This window comes from Odocoileus virginianus, chromosome 1 (assembly GCF_023699985.2).
Source record: "Odocoileus virginianus isolate 20LAN1187 ecotype Illinois chromosome 1, Ovbor_1.2, whole genome shotgun sequence".
Taxonomy (NCBI): Eukaryota; Metazoa; Chordata; class Mammalia; order Artiodactyla; family Cervidae; genus Odocoileus; species Odocoileus virginianus.
In genome coordinates this window covers 71,670,677-71,692,002 of record NC_069674.1, presented here as the reverse complement: position 1 = coordinate 71,692,002, position 21,326 = coordinate 71,670,677, and the positions used below count along the sequence as shown (strand labels likewise).

The window sequence follows — 21,326 nt, the reverse complement described above, 5'->3', positions numbered from 1 at the left end:
TTAGCTTAATTATCTCTTAAGCTTTTCATTTATTTTAAAATCAAGGTTACCACAGTATATTACTAGAAAAATCTCCACTTTTTAGGTTATTTAAAATTCTGTTTGCATATGTAATTTCGAGGTTCCCATACTTTACATTAATGGTATGCAAGGAATTTAACATTCAACCAAGTGATAGGAATTTACAACATTGGACACTCAAATGAATAATAAAATGACTGTGTGACTAAAGCAATTTAAAAAATGACCAACCAATATGGTAAAGAAAAAAAACATTTCAAGTGTTAATCATAAGCTGCTGTATAGCCCTAGCGTGATTATATTCAACTTCTGCCTCAGAGCCTTACAATCTGTTTGGACAACACATATCAAACACACTGGCAAAGAAACAAAACGAAAGGACCATGAGCGTTAATCAAGTAGTCACCAACTTTAGCTGTGATGTTTCTTCAGGGTCAAAAGAATTTTTAGAAAACAAAGTTCTGACAAGTAGGAAATAAAAGCTTAACCAAAGTACACCAAAGAACGTGGAAACAGGACAAAGAGTTAAATGAAATCATAGAATCTAAAAGTCTATGTACCTTAAATTATGTAATTAACCAGTTATTTCATTGCACCTACAGTGCTATGGACTTCTTTCCCTTATGTAGACAGAATTGCTTATTATGCACATGCAAATTCAATATGAAATTAATAAAAGTCAACATGTTATGATCAACAAATTGCTGACTTGATGAGGCAGTTAATGAATTTGCTAGCTATCAAGCAAGCAAATGCCATTGATTCTTCTTACCTTCGTATCTGAGTGAATTTAAAACTATCTTTCTATCACAAATTCTCTCTCGAAGAGTTCATATTTATTGATAGGATCTATATTACTACCTAACCATCTACCCCCACATAATAAATAACTACAACAGTTATAATGAGAAAAAAATAGGAAACAAAAAGAGGATATTCTTAAGCATGCGAGAAACATAGAGTAAAACAGAACATCTTGTTATTTAGCTCAAAGTAAAATGCTCCCTCTAAACTATACATAGTGATTATCATCAAATATTGGTAAGATCACCGCCTCTGCCATACTTCTCTATCATGGTAAATATTGCTTTAGTCTTTTCTTTTAGATTATCCAAGTATCGATAAATTAGTAATGTAAACACAGAAACCTATTTTTAAATAATTCAAGGAACCTAATAATTACCTTTACTACTTCCAATAACTCACTAAACAAATATGGTAAAGACATATTACTATACAGATTAGAAAAGTCCACTATTAACTTTTAATATCTTGACCACAAATGTTTATTCTCAGTGAAATTCAGCACCAAGTAACATTTCTTATTTTAATCACTAAGCCAACAAATATACTGAACAATGTAACATCGTACAAATGAAATCACTTAATATAAACTTACTTTTCAGCAAAATCTTTACTTCTCCATTTTCTTTCTTGATCTCATTCATTACTTTATGCTTCTTTTTCTCTCTCTCCTTTTCTTTATCTCTCTCTTTAATTTTGTCTTTGATTTTATCTAAAATCAAATAATACAAAAAATAAATACTTCAAAACATCTTACAACTTTATTTTTTTCATGAACTACAATGCAATTTCTCAAATTACAATACACCAAGGAAATCAGAAAGAACAACAATAACACCTTTTTTTCTTTCTCCAAGTTTTTAGAAGTATTTTTAAATTTTCTTTCATATATTAAACACTGGAATATATACATCATAAGCTGTCAAAATGTATCATTACAAATTTTATTCTACAGATTATTCTTCACCTACTTCATTTCCAACACAACATCAGCCTAGCTTCAAATCACTTAAAATAATTGGCTAACTTTAATCAGGAGGGTAAACTACAGTGTAAAAAGGGCTAGTTTTGAAGTTGGGCAAATTGGTTAACACAACACTGGAAAAAATACTCATTCTCAATGGCCTAATGTTTAAAATGATGATTGATAAATTTTCATAGGTTACACCAGGGCTAAATGAAGGAAGATATAAAAAGACTACCCAGAGTCTGATATATATACGTAGATATATATATATATACACACACATACATATAAGACTAGATGTTAAGTTTCCTTACCCTTGTATCTTTTAAAAAAGACGATTGACTTGGCTAACTAGCGATACTAAGATATTAAAATAAAGCATATAGGAACTCAAAGAATCACTGGTCCACATTCTAAAATTCAAACTTTGTGTCTGCAAAATTATTTGATGTCCTTTTATAATTCTTGTTTATTCAATCAAGCTCCTATGCACTTAGCAAAAACAATGTAGAGGATTTGAAAATAGTGAAGTCCTCATCCTCAAAAAGCTCACTACAATTACAAAGTTACAACACAAAACTTCACACAAAACTGCAAAACATCCTGTAGCAGCCAAGATTATACACCACATATGCCAATGGCATAATTTCTTCAAATCCCTTCATACTTCTCTTTCTATAAATACTACCCTAAATTCAGGTCTTAGTCATCTAATGTTTATTTAGATTGTCTAGATCAGTTTTGTTAAATAGACATATAAGGGTTACCACATAAGTAAATTCACATTTTTAGCAGTCACATTAGAAATAAAAGGAAGCTAGTGAAATTAATTGTAATAACATATTTTTCAACAGGGAACCAATACTAAAAAACTGTTATTGAGATATTTCACATTCTTTTACTCATAATAAGATTACAAAATTCAGTCTACAGTTTACATTCACGGCACATGTCAGTACAAAGTAGCTCAAATTTAACTGTTCAATAGCCATGTGAGACTAAGGGCTGCCATACTGAACCACTCACTGGACTACTAAAACAGATAATTCCTAAAAAACATTAAATCTATGCACTTAACAAATATTTTAAAATGTATTAATTTAAAAAATACAGATTTGAGGACTTCCCTGGTGGCTCACTGGTAAAGAATCCACTTGTCAATCCAGGAGATAACAAGTTTGATCCCTCATCTGGGAAGATCCCACACGCCACGGAGCAACTAAGTCCAACTGCCACAGCCATGGAGCCTCTCTCTATTCTAGAGTCTGGGAGAGCAGCCCCTGAAGCCTGTGCACCCTGGGGCCCCCGCTCCGCAACAAGAGAAGCCACGGCAATTAGAAGCCTGTGTGCCGCAACTACAGAAAGCCTGCACACAGCAACAAAGACCCAACATGGCCAAAAATAAATAAATAAAACCATTTTTTAAAAAGAACCAATGTCTTTTCCAGTGAGTCGGCTCTTTGCATCTGGTGGCCGAAGTATTGGAGTTTCACCTTCTGCATCTGGTGGCCGAAGTATTGGAGCTTCACCTTCAGCATCAGTCCGTCCAGTGAATATTCTGGGTTGATTTCCTTTAAGATGGATTGGTCTGATCTCCTTGCAGTCTTTGATGAGTCTTTTCCAGCATCACAGTTGGCAGGTATCAATTCTTCAGCACTCAGCCTTCTTTATGGACCAACTCTCACATCCATTAAACGACTACTGGGAAGATCATAGCTTTGACTATATGGACATTTGTGGGCAAAGTGATGTCTTTACTTTTTAATACACTAAGTCTGCCATAGTTTTTTTTTTCTAAAGAGCAAGTGTCTTTTAATTTCATGACTGCAGTCACCGTCAGCTTTATTGTGGAGTCCAAGAAAATAAAGTCTGACACTGTTTTCATTATTTCCCCATTTATTTGCAAAGAAGTGACAGGACCAGATGCCGTGATCTTCGTTTTCTGAATGCTGAGTTTTAAGTCAAGTTTTTCACTCTCCTCTTTCACCTTCATCAAGAGGCTCCTTAGTTCCTCTTTGCTTTCTGCCATTAGGGTGGTTTCATCTGTGTATCTGAGCTTGTTGACATTTCTCCCTGAAATCTTCATTCCAGCTTGTGATTTACCCAGCCCGGTATTTCAGTTGATATACTCTGTACATAAGTTAAATAAACAGGGTGACAATGTACAGCCTTGACATAACTCCTTTCCCAATTTTGAACCAGTCCATTGTTACATGTCTGGTCCTAACTGTTGCTTCTTGACTTGCATACAGTTTTCTCAGGAGGCAGGTAGTTGGTGTGGTATTCCCATCTCTTGAAGAATTTTCCAGTTTGTTGTGATTTACAGTCAAAGGCTTTAGCATATAGTCAATGAAAACAGATATTTTTTCTGGAATTCCCTTGCTTTTTCTATGATCAAATGGTTGTTGGCAATTTGATCTCTGGTTCCTCTGCCTTGTCTAAATCCAGCTTGAAGGATCTTGAGTATTACTTTACTAGCATATGAAATGAGTGCAATTATGCGGTAGTTTGAGCATTCTTTGTCATTGCCCTTCCTTAGGTTTGGAATGAAAACTGACCTTTCCCAGTTATGATATATGCTCATATACAACTTATTCTAAAATTCTAGAGTTGATTAAATTGTTCTCATACTTCAGATTACCTCACTATTCTTACTTTTGATGTTTTAAAATCCTTGAAATCATATAACAGACTGTCTTTCAGCCATAAAATGTCAGCACAAATAGCTGGAGCCTAGACACATATATAAGTTAATATTGCGTAAGTAATCACACTTTTTAAAAATGAACTAGTTACATATCATTTAAAATCACAACTGAAGAAAACAGTTATCTGAAATGTCTCCACATTTCTTTTTCCAATTATCCCTAAATATTTATTAACCTAAATGTATTATTTCAATAACTATTAAACTTTTAAGTTTATTAAAGTATAATATACATACAGAAAAAAAAGCATTAAGTACCATAAACCACTCAATTTTCACAAAAATAAACAGCACCCAGTACCCCTCTGTGTTCCCTTCAGTCTTTATGCAGTGCTAAGGGTAACCATGATCCTGACTTCTAACCCCAAAGATTAAAACAACTATAGAATTTTAATGGCAAATAAAGAATATGAGCTATAAATCTACAACAGAATATATTTTTGCAGAATAAAATTAAACTAGTTTCTCAGGAAATAAAACTGTAATATAGCATGATCCAAATTTTATAGGCTTTATTTATGAATATATTTATTTACAGATTTTCTTTTTCTTTTTTTTTTAAGTAGTTTTAGGTTCAAAGAAAAATGGAACAGAAGGCAAAGAGATTTCTCTACCTGCCTCCTGCCTCTACAAACCACAATTTTTAAGAATTTATAATTAATATACACACATTCAAAAAACAGACTGAAAGATGATAATGCAAATCATTAACAGTTATTACTTTAAAGTGGCAAAAAGTTTCTAAGTTTCTGCAGTAGGAGTATATCAGTTGTGTAATACAGGAGATAGCAAGAGTGAACAGTGACATTTTAGCAATCAGTGAACTAAAATGGACTGGAAAGGGCGAATTTAATTGAAATGACAATTATATCTACTACTGTGGGCAAGAATCCCTTAGAAGAAATGGAGTAGCCCTCACTGTCAACAAAAGAGTCCGAAACGCAGTATTTGGGTGCAATGTCAAAAATGACAGAATGATCTGTTTGTTTCCAAGGCTAACCATTCAATATCACAGTAATCCAAGTCTATGCCCCAACCAGTAATGCTGAAGAAGCTTAAGTTGAAAGGTTCTATGAAGACCTACAAGACCTTCTAGGACTAACACCTAAAAAAGATGTTGTTTTCATCATAGGGGACTGGAATGCAAAAGTAGGAAGTCAAGAGATACGTGGAGTAACAGGGAAATTTAGCCTTGGAATACAAAATGAAGCAGGGCAAAGGCAAACAGGGTTTTTGCCAAGAGAATGCACTGGTCATAGCAAACACCCTCTTCCAACAATACAAGAGAAGACTCTACATGTGGACAACACCAGGCGGTCAATACTGAAATCAGATTGATTATATTCTCTGCAGCTAAAGAGGGAGAAGCTCTATACTGTCAGCAAAAACAAGACTGGGAGCGGACTGTGGCTCAAATCATGAACTCCTTATTCCCAAATTCAGACTTAAATTGAAGAAAGTAGGGAAAACCACGAGACCATTCAGGTATGACTAAATCAAAATCCTTACAATTATACATTGGAAGTGACAAATAGATTCAAGGGATTAGATCTGATAGACACAGTGCCTGAAGAACTATGGACGGAGGTTCGTGACACTGTACAGGAGACAGTGATTAAGACCATCCCCAAGAAAAGGAAATATAAAAAGGCAATATGGTTGTCTGAGGAGGCCTTACAAATGGCTGACAAGAGAAGCAAAAGGCAAAGGAGAAAAGGAAAGATATTCCCATTTGAATGCAGAGTTCCAAAGAAGAGCAAGGAGAGATAAGAAAGCCTTCCTCAGTGATCAATGCGAAGAAATCGAGGAAAACAATAGAATGGGAAAGACTAGAGATCTCTTCAAGAAAATTAGAGATACCAAGGGAATATTTCATGCAAAGATGGGCACAATAAAGGACAGAAATGGTATGGACCTAACAGAAACAGAAGATGTTAAGAAGAGGTGGCATGAATACACAGTAAAACTATTAAAAAAAAATCTTCATGACCCAGATAAGCACGATGCTGTGATCACTAACCTAGAGCTAGACATCCTGGAATGTGAAGTCAAGTGGGCCTTAGGAAGCGTCACTACGAACAGAGCTAGTGGAGGTGACAGAATTCCAGTTGAGCTATTTCAAATCCTAAAAGATGACGGTGTGAAAATGCTGCACTCAATATGCCACCAAATTTGGAAAACTCAGCAGTGGCCACAGGACTGGAAAAGGTCAGTTTTCATTCCAAACCTAAATAATGACAATGCCAAAGAATGTTCAAACTACCACACAACTGCACTCATCTCACACGCTAGCAAAGTTAATGTTCAAAATTCTCCAAGCCCGGCTTCAACAGTACGTGAAACATGAGCTTCCAGATGTTCAAGCTAGATTTAGAAAAGGCATAGGAACTAGAGACCAAATTGTCAACATCCGCTGGATCATCTAAAAAGCAAGAGAGTTCCAGAAAAACAACTACTTCTGCTTTATTGATTATTCCAAAGCCTTTGATAGTGTAGATCACAATAAACTGTGAAAAATTCTGAAAGAGATGGGTATACCAGACCACCTGACCTGCCTCTTCAGAAATCTGTTTCCAGGTCAAGAAGCAACAGTTAGAACCAGACATGGAACAACAGCCTGTTCTCAAATTAAGGAAGGAGAATGTCAAGGATGCATATTGTCACCCTGCTTATTTAACTTATATGCAGAGTATATCATGTGAAATCCCGGGGCTGGATGAGGCACAAGCTGGAATCAAAATTGCCAGGAGAAATATCAATAATTTCAGATACGCAGATGACACCACTCTTATAGCAGAAAGTGAAGAGGAACTAAAGAGTTTCTTGATGAAAGTAAAAGAGGAGAGTGAAAAACCCGGTTTAAAACTCAACATTCATAAAACTAAATCATGGCATGTAGTCCCATCACTTCATGGCAAATAGATGGGGAAACAATGGAAACAATGACAGACTATTTTTTGGGCTCCAATATCACTTCAGATGGGGACTGCAGCCATGAAATTAAAAGATGATTGCTTCCTGGACGAAAAGTTATGATCAACCTAGACAGAATATTAAAAAGCAGACATTACTTTGCTAACAATAGTCCATCCAGTCAAAGCTATGGTTTTTCCAGTAGTCACGTATGGATGTGAGAGTTGGACTATAAAGAAAGCTGAGTGCCAAAGAACTGATGCTTTTGAACTGTGGTGTTGGAGAGGACTCTTTGAGAGTCCCTTTGACTTCAAGGAGAGCAAACCAGTCAATGCTCAAGGAAATCAGTGCTGAATATTCAGTGGAAGGACTGGTGCTGAAGCTGAAGTTCCAATACTTTGGCCACCTGATGCGAAGAACTGACTCATTAGAAAGACCCTGATGCTGGGAAAGACTTAAGGCAGGAGAAGGGGGTGACGGAGGATGAGATGGTTGATTGGCATCACCAATATGATGGACATGAGTTTGAACAAGCTCTGGGAGTTGGTGATAGACAGAGAAGCCTGGCGTGCTGCAGTCCATGGGGTTACAAAGAGTTGGACACGACTGAGTGACTGAACTGAACTGAATACACAAAAAGGGGTCTTGAAATATGCCCTCAAGTACAGTATTAAATAGTTAAGAAAAAGTAAGGTGTGAAGTCATTATATGAAAGACACCTATGGAAACGAAACAATGGCAAAGCCAAGACATTAAGAGTGACTGACAACATAACTGCATTTACTGCCTATCCTATACCCTCAAAACAAAGGAAGCAAAAACAAATAAGCCTATATATACATAGCAGAAAAGCATTTTTGTGGCATAACTGTTGTCCGTACATACACATCTATCTTAGTCTCGACCCCACTCACTCTTCGGAGAAATTTCTGCTTCCTCTCAGAGCACATCCTTTTTCAAAATCCAACTTAAAGTACATTCATTAAATTTTCTGTAGTCGTGTTCCAGATAGTATAAAGATGTTATGTTAGGTATTTGCTTGTTACAGGCAAACATGTAAGAGCTATGATTAAGTGGGAAATTCACAAGTTCAGAAGACCCAAGTTCAAGTTTAAGCTCTATAACCCTGATAACTAACATACTTTCAGATCTCAAGTTTCAGCTGTAAAATGGAGTATAGGTAAGATTAAATAGAAGTCTATACAAAAACATTTTATAAAATATGCCTCATAAATATAGACTATTATCTATCTACCCATACTACTGAGGTATAATAAATATTTTGGGCCATAACAATTGAGAACTCCACCATCTAAACAACCTCAAGTCTGCTGCTACTACACAGTAATGCATTTTTATTTATAAAGGCCACTTCTAGGTCTTTCCACACACACACAAAAATACTCCCTGGCATCTAGTTTACTGAATAGGTTGTTCTTTTTTTTTTTCCATTTATTTTTATTAGTTGGAGGCTAATTACAATATTGTAGTGGTTCTTGCCATACATTGACATGAATCAGCCATGAATTTACATGTGTTCCCCATCCCGATCCCCCCTCCCATGAATAGGTTGTTATTTAATGATCATCATTCTTAAGTTTTTATTTCTTTCCATGACCAAGAATTTGTACAGTTTTAACATTCAGGGTTTAATCTAAGGTTTGGAAAGAATTTCTAGCTCAACTTCCTGTCACAATTCTTAGAATAAAAGTAAGAATTATTCCATCATAAGAACAACAGAAGTATGTGTTTTGAAAAGTCCAATTTAACATAAGGACAAGTTTTATTTTAAAATAAAAAGGGGGATACAGGACAGATGGAACACAGATGCTAAAAGACCCACGAAAACAATTTAAATCTAAAGAGGCCAAAGGAATATAAGAATGAAGGAAAAAAGAAGGAATAAGTAAGTCATTACAACTCACAACATACTATAAATTATGTATGTGGGAAAACACACATGGGCTAAAGACAGATCTCATATGGAAAAGTTAAGACATGAAAAGGAAAGCTAATGAAAATAGTTTCAAACAAAATATAAATGGAATTCATCAAACATATGGTCAACTTATGATTTAGTGTAAACCATATATATAATAACAATATATAATAACAATAGCAATAATAGCAATGTATAATAACATACATTTCATTCACCCAATACATTTCTATTAAGCACTTACGTGTAAGAGGCAAAACTCTAGTGCTTGACTAAAGAACCTTAAAACTGGTAAGGTATCAGTTGATTCTTATGTTAAGCACCACTCTGGAAATGAGTCTTTTTTTCAAGCTTTTATTGAATTTGTCACAATATTGTTTCTGTTCTACAGTTTTTGGCCACAAGACATATGGGAACCCAGCTCCCCAATCAGGGATCAAACCCACCCCCACCCCACCCCCCGCAATGGAAGGTGAGGTCTCAACCACTTGACCTCTAGGGAAGTCCCCTGGAAACCAGTTCTTAAATAATAAAATAACTGTTTTCATCTGGTTATAATAAAACTCAGTAGTCTCCACAAGTATTGATATTATTATAATAATGTAGGGATGAAAATGCACACATATACACACACAAATATTACATGAACTGCTCCAGTAAGAAAGCCAAACTTAGAAAAAGCACTGTGAATACCTTTAAGAAACTGATCAAATATATCAACAAGCCATTCACCTGGAATCTTCAGAACTAATTCACAGATTTCTAGATAACACACGACTGCCACCTGTTTTAACAGTTCTAATTACATTTCTACATATATCACTGCTTTCAAAAATACAAGACATTTTAACTTTCGCTGTCATATTCATACTGCCTTCAAAAACAGAAGAAAAAATTAAATGTTCAACTAAACAGCAACTGAGAATCATTTCATTGTTATTGTTTCACCTGTCATTTACCACCCAGGTAGAAGAGGTGAGAGGTCTAACTTCTGGCAGTCACTGACAGGCTCGTTCTCATTTGATCTGTACTAAGAAATCAGACCAGGTGCACTGACACTACACTGTACAATGCAGCAAGCAGGTTCTCTATCTCATACCGTATTCTAGTTAGCTACAAACATATCTTTCTTCTTAGCATCATTCCTGCTCCCACCAGTGTACATTCCTTGAGGCAGAGATGGTTCTCCCTCAATAAATGCTTGTTCGATCCATGAAAGAAGTCCTGCCATAAAGTAGGACATTACTGTTATTTTCTATAGTTCATCACGACTTTCTCTCCAGTAATACTCTAGATTGATCTTTCTTAATTCTTCCTTCTTTTCCACGGCAAGAAAGGAAATTCTTAGTCCTGAAAACCTTTCAGGATTAGTTCTTCAAATGTATATATATATATATATATATATATCCCTTTTCTAAGTGACCTGATCATTTTTGACAAACAAGATTTAATGAAGCTATTCTTCAACAACAGTAGGAATCCAAAACTTTTCTGGATTAGCCTCAATAAAGACAAATAATATTTCCCAAATGACAATGGGGTAATTTCTACAAAGAGTTGCTTTTACACAAAGAACACTTACAATTTAACACCAAGAAACAAAAAAATTATAAACAGAAAAACAAAAATCTTAAAAAGAAAGTAAAAAATAGTAAATAGAAAAAGGTACAAAGCACATAAAACAAGGACATTTCAAATAATGTTAATGTCTCATAAACATGGAAAAAAACTCAATTAAAATAATGTAAAATCATTTTTTTCACCTATCAAACTGACCGGTTTTATTGGGATACTCATATATCACTGAATAAATTTTAAGGTGTATATAGCATAATGATTTGACTTACATGTATCACAAACTGTCCATCATCTTCTATAGACACAAAATTTTTTCTTAACAATAACTAGTGCTGCTTGGCAAAGGTGAAGTAAATAGGTACTTCTATATAACGATAATGAGTATAAACTGATAGCCTTACTGGAGGGCAATTTAACAACACATTGAAAAAATATTAAAACCCATCATTCCTTTTATCCCACAATTCCACAACTAGGATTTAATACAAAGAAAACCAAGTCTGCACAAAAATGCTCGTGCAAGGGTCTACATCCCATATTATTCTTTTTCTATATTATTTTTAATAATAAAAAACTGTAAATAACAAATGTTTAATAATGGAAATTAGTTAAATTTGGGTATGTTGAGAAATGGAAGATTATGAAGTCATTAAAACTTATGTTTGTGAGCATACATGCTTTAGTCATGTGTGACTCTGCAACTCCATGGGCTGTGGCCTGCCAGGCTCCTCTGTCCATGGGATTGTCCAGGCAAGAATACTGGAGTGAGTTGCCATGCCCTCCTCCAGGGAGTCTTGCCAAACCAAGGACTGAACCCGTCTCTTACATCTCCTACGTTGGCAAGTGGGTTCTTTACCACTAGCGCCACCTGGGAAGCCCCCCCAATATCATATTTAAGTAATAGTTAACTTCACAGGGAAAATTTTCATGATATGTTAGAGGAAAATCACAAGTTGATATATATAAGTGTAAACCTATAAAAGAATCCCAAGTTTGACATATAATGTATACTGTGTATATATATGTAAACACACACACATTTATGTGTATACATCTGTATATGTATGTATGTTCAGTTCAGTTGCTCAGTCGTGTCCGACTCTTTGCGACCCCATGAATCACAGCACGCCAGGCCTCCCTGTCCGTCACCAACTCCCGGAGGTTACTCAAATCCATATCCATCGAGTCAGTGATGCCATGCAACCATCTCATCCTCTGTCGTCCCCTTCTCCTCCTGCTCCCAATCCATCCCAGCATCAGGGTCTTTTCCAATGAGTCAACTCTTCGCATGAGGTGGTCAAAGTACTGGAGTTTCAGCTCCAGCATCAGTCCTTCCAATGAACACCCAGGACTGATCTCCTTTAGGATGGACTGGTTGGATCTCCTTGCAGTCCAAGGGACTCTCAAGGGTCTTCTCCAACCACATAGTTCAAAAGCATCAATTTTTCGGCGCTCAGCTTTCTTCACAGTCCAACTCTCACATCCATACATGACCACTGGAAAAACCACTGCTCTGACTAGATGGACCTTTGTTGGCAAAGTAATGTCTCTGCTTTTTAATATGCTGTCTAGGTTGGTCACAACTTTCCTTCCAAGGAGTAAGCGTCTTCTAATTTCATGGCTGCAATCACCATCTGCAGTGATTTTGGAGCCCAAAAAATTAAAGTCTGACACTGTTTCCACTATCTCCCCATCTACATATATACACATACAAGGATCTTAAAACAAGAGAAATTGTTTAAAAGTTTATATAAGCAAGAGCTTGATTTCCCAGTTCTCTTACCCTCACCACAAACATTCAAGTGATCATTTCAATCCTGCCCCTTAAGGCAAACACTGAACATTCATCTTGCGAAGAAAGTGAAGAGGCCTCAAGATTCAGGTGCCCTAGGCAAGGCAAATACAAGCTGATTGTACTTCCCTAAAATACTTAAGCTGAACTGCATCAGAAAATTTTTAAAAAGAAAACTTTTGAAAATTAAAAATACAACAACAAAACTGATAGGCTTAATTAAAAGGTTAGAAGAGATCAAGTTCAGATAATCTTCCAGAAAGCAAAGCAATAGAAAAAGAAGTGAAAAATAGCAGAAAATACAGCAACCCAAAGGATCTATTCAGGAGCTCCAATATCAAATGAACTGAAATTTCACAAGAAAGAAACAACTGTATAAGGAAGAAAATACCAATCAATCAATAAATCCCCCCAAAAGATAGGTCTACAAAATGCAGAGTCTTTAACGGATGAGTACAAAGAACGGCACTCAGCACTGGAGCCTCCTTATTCCCACACCGCAGCCCACTTGCACCAGCACACCCTCATGAAATTTCAGTACACTGGGGATAAAGAAAGACTCTAGAAGCCTCCAGAGGAGGAGAAGAGGGAAAAAAAAAATATATATATATATATATCAGGTAACAACGTGTAACTGGACTCTTTAACGTAACAGTAGATGCTAGAAAGTAGCACAGCAGCAGTGCCTTCACAGTTCAGAATGAAAATGTTTTTTAATCTAGAACTCTAGAATCTGACAAACTGTGAATCAAGTATGTAGGAAGGCATTTTCAGACAAGCAAAAGTTCAAAATTTTCATCACACATGCATCCTTTCTTAGGAAGCTACCTGAGGGTACGCTGAAGTAAAGGAGCACACAAAGAGGGAGGGAGACCTGAGACACAGCAAACAGGACCCAGAGCCCAGAGAGCAACTCGAGGAAGCAGCAGTGTGAAAGCCACGCAGCTGGCTCAGAGGGTGACAGGACGGGCCAGAAATAAGAAAGGAGAACTGCAGAAAAAAATACCCCCAGGAATAAAGGAGAATCACCACACTATCTCTTCACAGAACAAAGAATAAGACAGAAAATGAAGTAATAAGTTTGTATGTAAATGAAAAAGAGGCAATTTTTAGCTTTCTGAAAACCAAGAAAGGACTTCTGATCTGCACTGAACAGTATTTGCAAAGTCAATAATGCCTGATTACTGCTTAATAGTCTTAATAACCCTAGTTAGGTTATGAAATTATTAGAGATAAGAAGGAAGCTAAATTATAGAAGTGATCAATTCTTATTTATCCTAACAAGAATAACCTCAGATATGCTGATGACACCACCCTTATGGTAGAAAGTGAAGAGGAACTAAAAAGCCTTTTGATGAAAGTGAAAGAGGAGAGTGAAAAAGTTGGCTTAAAGCTCAACATTCAGAAAACTAAGATCATGGCATCAGTCCCATCACTTCATGGCAAATAGATAGGGAAACAGTGGAAACAGTGGCTGACTTTATTTTCCTGGGCTCCAAAATCACTGCAGATGGTGATTGCAGCCATGAAATTAAAAGGCGCTTACTCCTTGGAAGAAAAGTTATGACCAACCTAGACAGCATATTAAAAAGCAGAGACATTACTTTGCCAACAAAGGTCCATCTAGTCAGAGCAGTGGTTTTTCCAGTGGTCATGTATGGAGTGAGAGTTGGACTATAAAGAAACCTGAGGACGGAAGAATTGATGCTTTTGAACTGTGGTGTTGGAGAAGACCCTTGAGAGTCCCTTGGACTGCAAGGAGATCCAACCAGTCCATCCTAAAGGAGATCAGTCCTGGGTGTTCACTGGAGGGAATGATGTTGAAGCTGAAACTCCAATACTTTGGCCACCTGATGCGGAGAGCTGACTCATTAGAAATGACCCTGATGCTGGGAAAGATTGAGGACAGGAGGAGAAGGGGACGACAGAGGATGAGTCAGTTGGATGGCATCACCGACTCAATGGACATAGGTTTGGGTGGACTCTGGGAGTTGGTGACGGACAGGGAGGCCTGGCGTGCTGCGGTTCATGGGGTCACAGTCAGACATGACTGAGCCACTGAACTGAACTGAACTGAACTGAATGCAATATATATCTAAAACTGGTCAATTTAAAAATAAAAGGTAATGAGCATTTTATTCAGAAGTTTGAAATTAAAAGGAGATGAGAATTAAGAATTACATCTGTGGGAGAGATGAATCAGGAGTTTGAATTAGTAGATGCAAATTATTATGGATAGAATGGATAAACAACAAGGTCCCACCATATAACACAGGGAACTATATTCAACATCTTATAATAAGCAGCAATGGAAAGAATATGAAAAAGTATATATATTTATATCTGATTCACACACCTGTACAGCAGAAATTAACAGAACATTGTAAATCAGCTATACGGCAATAAAACAAATTTTTTAAAAGAGTTACAGCTGGATGGAGACAATGGAGAGAGTCCTGGCCATTTTTTATTATAAACTTTTCAGTACTGTTTTTTTTTTTTTTTTAACTGGAGGATAATTCTTTTACAAAATACTGTGCTGGTTTCTTCCATATATCAACATTATTTGATTTTTTAAATTAAACTTTATTTTTAAAACTTACAAGTCATGATCTTCCTCCCAAATACCCATTGTTGTTGCTGTTCATTCGCTAAGTTGTGTCCAACTCTTTGTGACCCCATGGACTGCAGAGCGCCAGGTTTCCCTGTCCTTCACTATCTCCTAGAGTTTGCGCACACTCATGTCCATTGAGTCAGTGATGCTATTCAACCATCTCATTCTCTGTTGTCCCCTTCTCCTCCTGCCCTCAATCTTTTCAGATCAGGGTCTTTTCCAATGAGTCAGGCAAATACCTTAGTCGAGCTATGAGGAAGACATCAGACAAATCCCAACTGAGGGACATTTTAAAAATACCTAACCAATATTCCTCAAACTGTCAAGGTCATCAAAAGCAATAAAAGTCTAAGAAACTATCATAGCCAAGAGGAACCTAAGTAGCCATGACAACTAAATATAATGTGGTATCTTCAAGCACTCCAATGTTCACTGCAGTGCTGTTTACCACAGCCAAGACATGGAAGCAACCTAAATATCCATCAACAGAGGAATGGATAAAGAAGATGTGGTACAGATAAACAATGGAATATCAGCCATAAAAGGGATGAAACTGCCATTTGCAGAGACTTGTATGGACCTAGAGAATTTCACACAGTGAAATCAGAAAGAGAAAAACAAATATCATATATTAACTTAAATATATGGAATCTAAGGAAAACCAGAAACAGACACAGATGTATGAATACCAAAGCGGAAGAGGGGGGTTGGATGAATTAGGACAGCAGAGTTCACATAAATACACTATTGATATTATGTATGAAAAAGATAACTAATGAGAACCTACTATACAGCACAGGAACTCTACTCAATGCTCTATGATGACCTAAATGGGAAGGAAATCTAAAAGAGGAGATATACGTAAAGAGAGAGAATACTGGCAAAAAGAGAATGAAGTAATGCCACCTGCAGCAACATGGACGAACCTGGAGATTATTAAATGAAGTAAGTCAGACAAAGACAAACGTCATGATACTGTTTATATGAGGATCTAAAAAACAAAACGATACAAAAAACTTATTTACAAAACAAACAGACACAGACTTAGAGAAGGAATTTATGGTTATGGTGGGGGGGAGAGTGGGAGGGAGGATTAGATTGGGAGTTTAGGACTGACATGAACACACTGCTATATTTAAAATAAATAATCAAAAAGGACCTGCTGTATAGCACAGAAAACCCTGCTCAATAAATTATGTGGGAAAAGAATTCTGGGGGACAAAAAAAGGTATATGTATAACAAAAAAAAAAAAAAAAAAAACAGTAAAATTTTAAAAATAAAGATCTCTAGATAGCAAATATTAATTAATATTTAAAATGTAATATCCTAAATAGGATCCTTGAACAGAAAATGGAAATTAGGTAAAAAATAAGGAAATCTGGGATTTCCCTGGTAGTCCAGTGGTTAAGATTCTGCACTTCCAATGCAGGGGGCCCAGGTTTGATTCCTGGACAAGGAACTAGATTCCACACATTGCAGCGAAGATTCTGTGTGCCACAACTAACACCAGATGCAGCCAAATAAACAAATATTAAAAAAAAAAAAACTAAGGAAATCTGAATAAAATATGGACTTAAGTTAATGTATTGATAGTGTTTCGTTAATTAAGACAAATATACTACACAAGTATAAGATTTTAATAATATAAGAAAGTGATACAGCACATATGGGAACTCTATACGAAGTCCCCAACATGCCTGTACATCTAATACTGCTCTAAAATTAAAAGCTTATTGAAATTTAGACTTCATATAAGTATATAACAACAAAACCTAGTTAATTAAAAGAAAAACACACAGTCACACAAAGTTGTGTACATAAGCTTAACACTATGTAATGGACAGAGCTCGAAGACACACTGTTAGGTTAAAAAGTGCAAGTTACATTGGGGAAGGGAATGGCAACCCACTCCAGTATTCTTGCCTGGGAAGTCCCATGGACAGAGGAGCCTGGTGGGATATGTAAATATACATTGTTTGTAAGTAAAAAAAAAAAGTGCAAGTTACAGAAAAATGTAGATAGGATGTTTAGGCTTTTAAAAATAAACTACATATTCTTTTCTGTGAGTGTGTATGTATGTAAAAATGTATACATGTAAATGAATAGAAAAAGGTCTGAAGGACAGACACAGACACCTGAGGAACAAGGGCACTCCTGGTTTTATCTCAAGCATGTCTAAAGTATTTAACATTCCTGCAACAGAAACAGATTCATATCTATGCATTACATGTGTAAGCTGTTAAGCCTAAACCATGTCTCCCTGAAAGAAGAACTGATAATTAGTTTTTTTTTATAATTATTGTCAAATTATTTCTTAAGAAAAATTTAGAATCACTTCGGGCATGTTAGAAGGAAAGAGAAAAGAGAAAAGGACACTTCAAAATAAAACAATGAATTAATATGTGATGAAGTAATAAACATACATACAAATAATCTTACTTTTTTCAAAGTCCTCCCTTCATTATAACTATTCAAATGTATTTCTGTCTTACTTTACACACATTACCTCAAAATTACATTATACTTCCAAGAGAGAACAAAAGAAAGATGAAAACACAATACAATTATATTTTTATATATTTATATATATATATATATTCTGAATATGTAAACATATATACATAATTTGTTAAATTTAAGGTTTTAACAAAAAGAAATGCCATTCATTATGACTCATTAAGACATGCTTTTTGGTATAAAGAAGGATCTTCATACAGGCTCATTAGCTTTTTTTGTTTTTTTTTTTAATAGAAAAGTCATAAGAATCCACCAGAGCAGTTCTTAAGAAATGTTGGGAGAAATTCATGCTAAAGCTATCAGCCACATTACATTCTTGTAGCGCAAACCTCCAACAAGCTTCATGTAATGTTTTACTTGCTCTTCATACGTGGCATAATTCACAGCGCAATGATGCAGTCCATGAGACCGACTGGTCTGAGCAAGAACTGTCACCTCCTCCCCATGACCATCCCCCACCCAGGAATAAGTGCAGCCGGAAATAAGATCTGAGAAGCAGGGAGCAGGAGAAAAATGACACAGAACTGAAGTGGGGAAGCAGAAGGGAAAGTAAATTACAAAAATTATAAGAACATAAAGGGAAAGAAAAAGATAAAAGGATACAATAAAGAGAAAATACCGTACATACAGTGGGATGGGGAAAGAGGACATTTATCACACCCCTCCCCAACAAAGTCAATCAAGACCACAGAATCCAATGTCTTCTCGGCCCTTTTCCCTTAGTACTTACTGCAACAGACATTATTAACCTCCTCATCAAAAACTGTACTGAAGTTTCAGTGAAATTGAACTAGCCTATCTGATGACTCACTAATTCACAATTCATCATCCCAAATCTGCACACTCCCCTAGGGACTACCCTAGGCATGCTTTCTCTCTTGGTTCTCTGTGTTTCCTCTAAAATGCAATCCTATAATTTAAACTATAACTTTAGGTAAATGAAACCCCAAATTAATCTCTCAATCCAACTCTTCTACCAAGCCCCTCGTGCCTTCATCTCTATAAGAAATACTTAACAACAAAATTATCATCTTTCTCATATAAGTAAAGCTCAACCTCTCCTTTTAATTCTCTCTTTATACTAATGGCACAACATCCTCCAACATTCAAATTCAAAAAATTCTCAGAAACCTTTATTATGTGTCCTTCTTCCATTTCCCCTTAACATTAAGTCACCTGCTCAGTTCAGTCTATTTTTCTATTAAAACATGTCTATCTTTCTTCCCTTTCCATAGCTACCACAAACACTGATTCATTACCTTCCGAAAAAAGTGACCTTCCTACCTAGAGTTTCTCTCCACTCCACCAATCCACTGAACACACAATGACCAAATATTCTTTGAAACGACAGTTTTTCATGTCACTCTCTTCTGCTTTAAACAAACAAATCCTACCAAAAAAAGAAAATTTCCAATCTATGGCATTCCATAACCTTAGTCAAAGCTCATTTTATTTTTTAATAACTTATTCTACTACTCAACTACATGCGTATATATGCAAGATTCCAGAATGTCTGACTCATTATTCAAATGTCTTACTCCAATATTTTTGCTAATACCATTTAGCTGGAATGTCCTCGCCCACTCCATCTCTGCCTAAAAATCCTGTATGTCCTGTAAGATCTATATGAAATTCAGCTTCTTTCATTAAGCCCTCCTACATCCCTACAACTATTAATAAAAATTATCACTGCCTCTCTGTCTTATGATTCAAATTCTGATTATGTAGCTACTCCATCTGCCCTACTGGATTATAAACTTTTTTGTAGTTATCACATGTTACTCATCTTTGTTATTTTCTATAGAACCTAGAAATGTTTTGCACACAATGTTCAATATGAATGAAGTTTCCAGCGGGCAAAAGAAAAAAACGGTTCAAGTAAATAGAAACAAATTACTAGTGATAAGCATCTAAAGGATCAGCAGTCACAGAAGACAAAAAAAAAGGTCAATATGCAGAAAAAGAAATAAACAAGATGAATAACAAATGCAGAGTGTCATTTCATTACAGCTAATTATCTCTCCAATTAAATTATAAATACTCTAATAAAAACAAGAAATATAAACAGTTTTCCTCTTTGCATTCCCCACACTGGGCCAAGGGTACAGCAGGCAGTAAATGCTTGTTGAATGCACATAAGAAAGAAGTAGAGGACAAATTAGAAAAATAATGATGTAATATAAGAACATATATAAATTATTTTATAAAAAACAATAAATATAAACAGATTTACCACAAATTTTTTTTGGGTACTTAAGGGATAGTTTCCAACTTATAGCCTGCACATATAAAAGCACTAGTTCTAGTTCTTCTGCATCAAGTTTTCCCCAGTAGATAGAGTTGTATGACAAGGGAAGAAATGTATAAATAGGCTTCAGAAACTTGGAAGGAAAAGAAGCAAATATTTCCTTCCTGATTAAGGGATGACTGAGATCTGACAGACATGAGGCAGATGGTAAACACCTGACTCCCCTAGAGTTGTTTACCCGTCCACACGGAGGGAAATTCCTGAAATCAGGGTGAATTGTCCTTGTGGGTGTAACTGTAAAAACTGATACATTAAAAATCCTGAGATTTGAAAGAAACACGCAGACCCAGTCAACTAAGAACGCAGGGGATTGTGAACTGCTGAATTGAGGGAGAGTTGTGGAGCTTCTGCTGCTTCTTACATAATCAGGGTCAATAAAAACTGATCTCTGAAGACTCCTCCTTTTCTAGTATTCCTTAATTGTATGTTTCTTTTTTTTTTCCCATAAAGGGGAAATATTTAGTACAATACTTATACAGTAACAACATCCTATGTTTTATACAGTAATGCAAAAAATGTTTCTACATGAAGATATTAAGAGGAAGTTCAAAGTGCAATTCTTATGTCTCCTTCAAGAGGGGATTAAGAAACTTTAAATAGATTGTCATACAGTAGTCTCCCCATATCCTGGGGGCTATGGTACAAAACCAGTTGGATATCTGAAACCACAAATCGTACTGAACTCTACGTATACAATGTTTTTCCTATGTGTACATACATATCTACAATAAAGTTTAATATATAAATTAGGCACAGCAAGAGAGCATGTGAATTGCCAGCATCACAACTCTTACACTTCGGGGCCATTGTTAAGTAAAGTTAAGGGCTACTTGAATACAAGTACTGTGAAACCAGGACAGTAGATCTGACAAATGAGATGGCTGCTAAGTGACTGACAGGTGGGTAGTGTGTGTGGTGTGTGGATATGCTGGACAAAAGCATGATTCACCACCTGGGAGGGATGGAGAAGGATGTTCATCACACCACTCAGAACAGCACACAATTTAAAACTTATCAATTGTTTACTTCTGGGATTTTCCATTTAATATTTTCAGACGGTGGTTGGCCACAAGTAGCTGAAACTGCAGAAAATGAAATTTCAAATAGAGTGGTCTACTGTACCGTCAAAACAGCTCAGGCTTTGCCGTTAGACATATTAAGTTCA

General features: G+C 35.9%; 1 protein-coding gene and 1 non-coding gene across 2 annotated transcripts in view; one reads left to right on the top strand and one right to left on the bottom strand.

Moving 5' to 3' along the window:
- The window catches only part of RSBN1L (round spermatid basic protein 1 like), a 78,367-nt gene that overhangs the window by 35,606 nt on the left and 21,435 nt on the right, over nucleotides 1-21,326 (bottom strand). The window contains exon 2 of the mRNA XM_020880308.2: nucleotides 1,421-1,537. Within this exon, the coding sequence (XP_020735967.1) occupies nucleotides 1,421-1,537 (117 nt within the window). The remainder of the gene's footprint in view (nucleotides 1-1,420; nucleotides 1,538-21,326) is intronic.
- TRNAG-UCC (transfer RNA glycine (anticodon UCC)) lies at nucleotides 16,723-16,795 on the top strand. The gene has a single exon. It is a non-coding gene; the product is annotated as a tRNA-Gly (tRNA).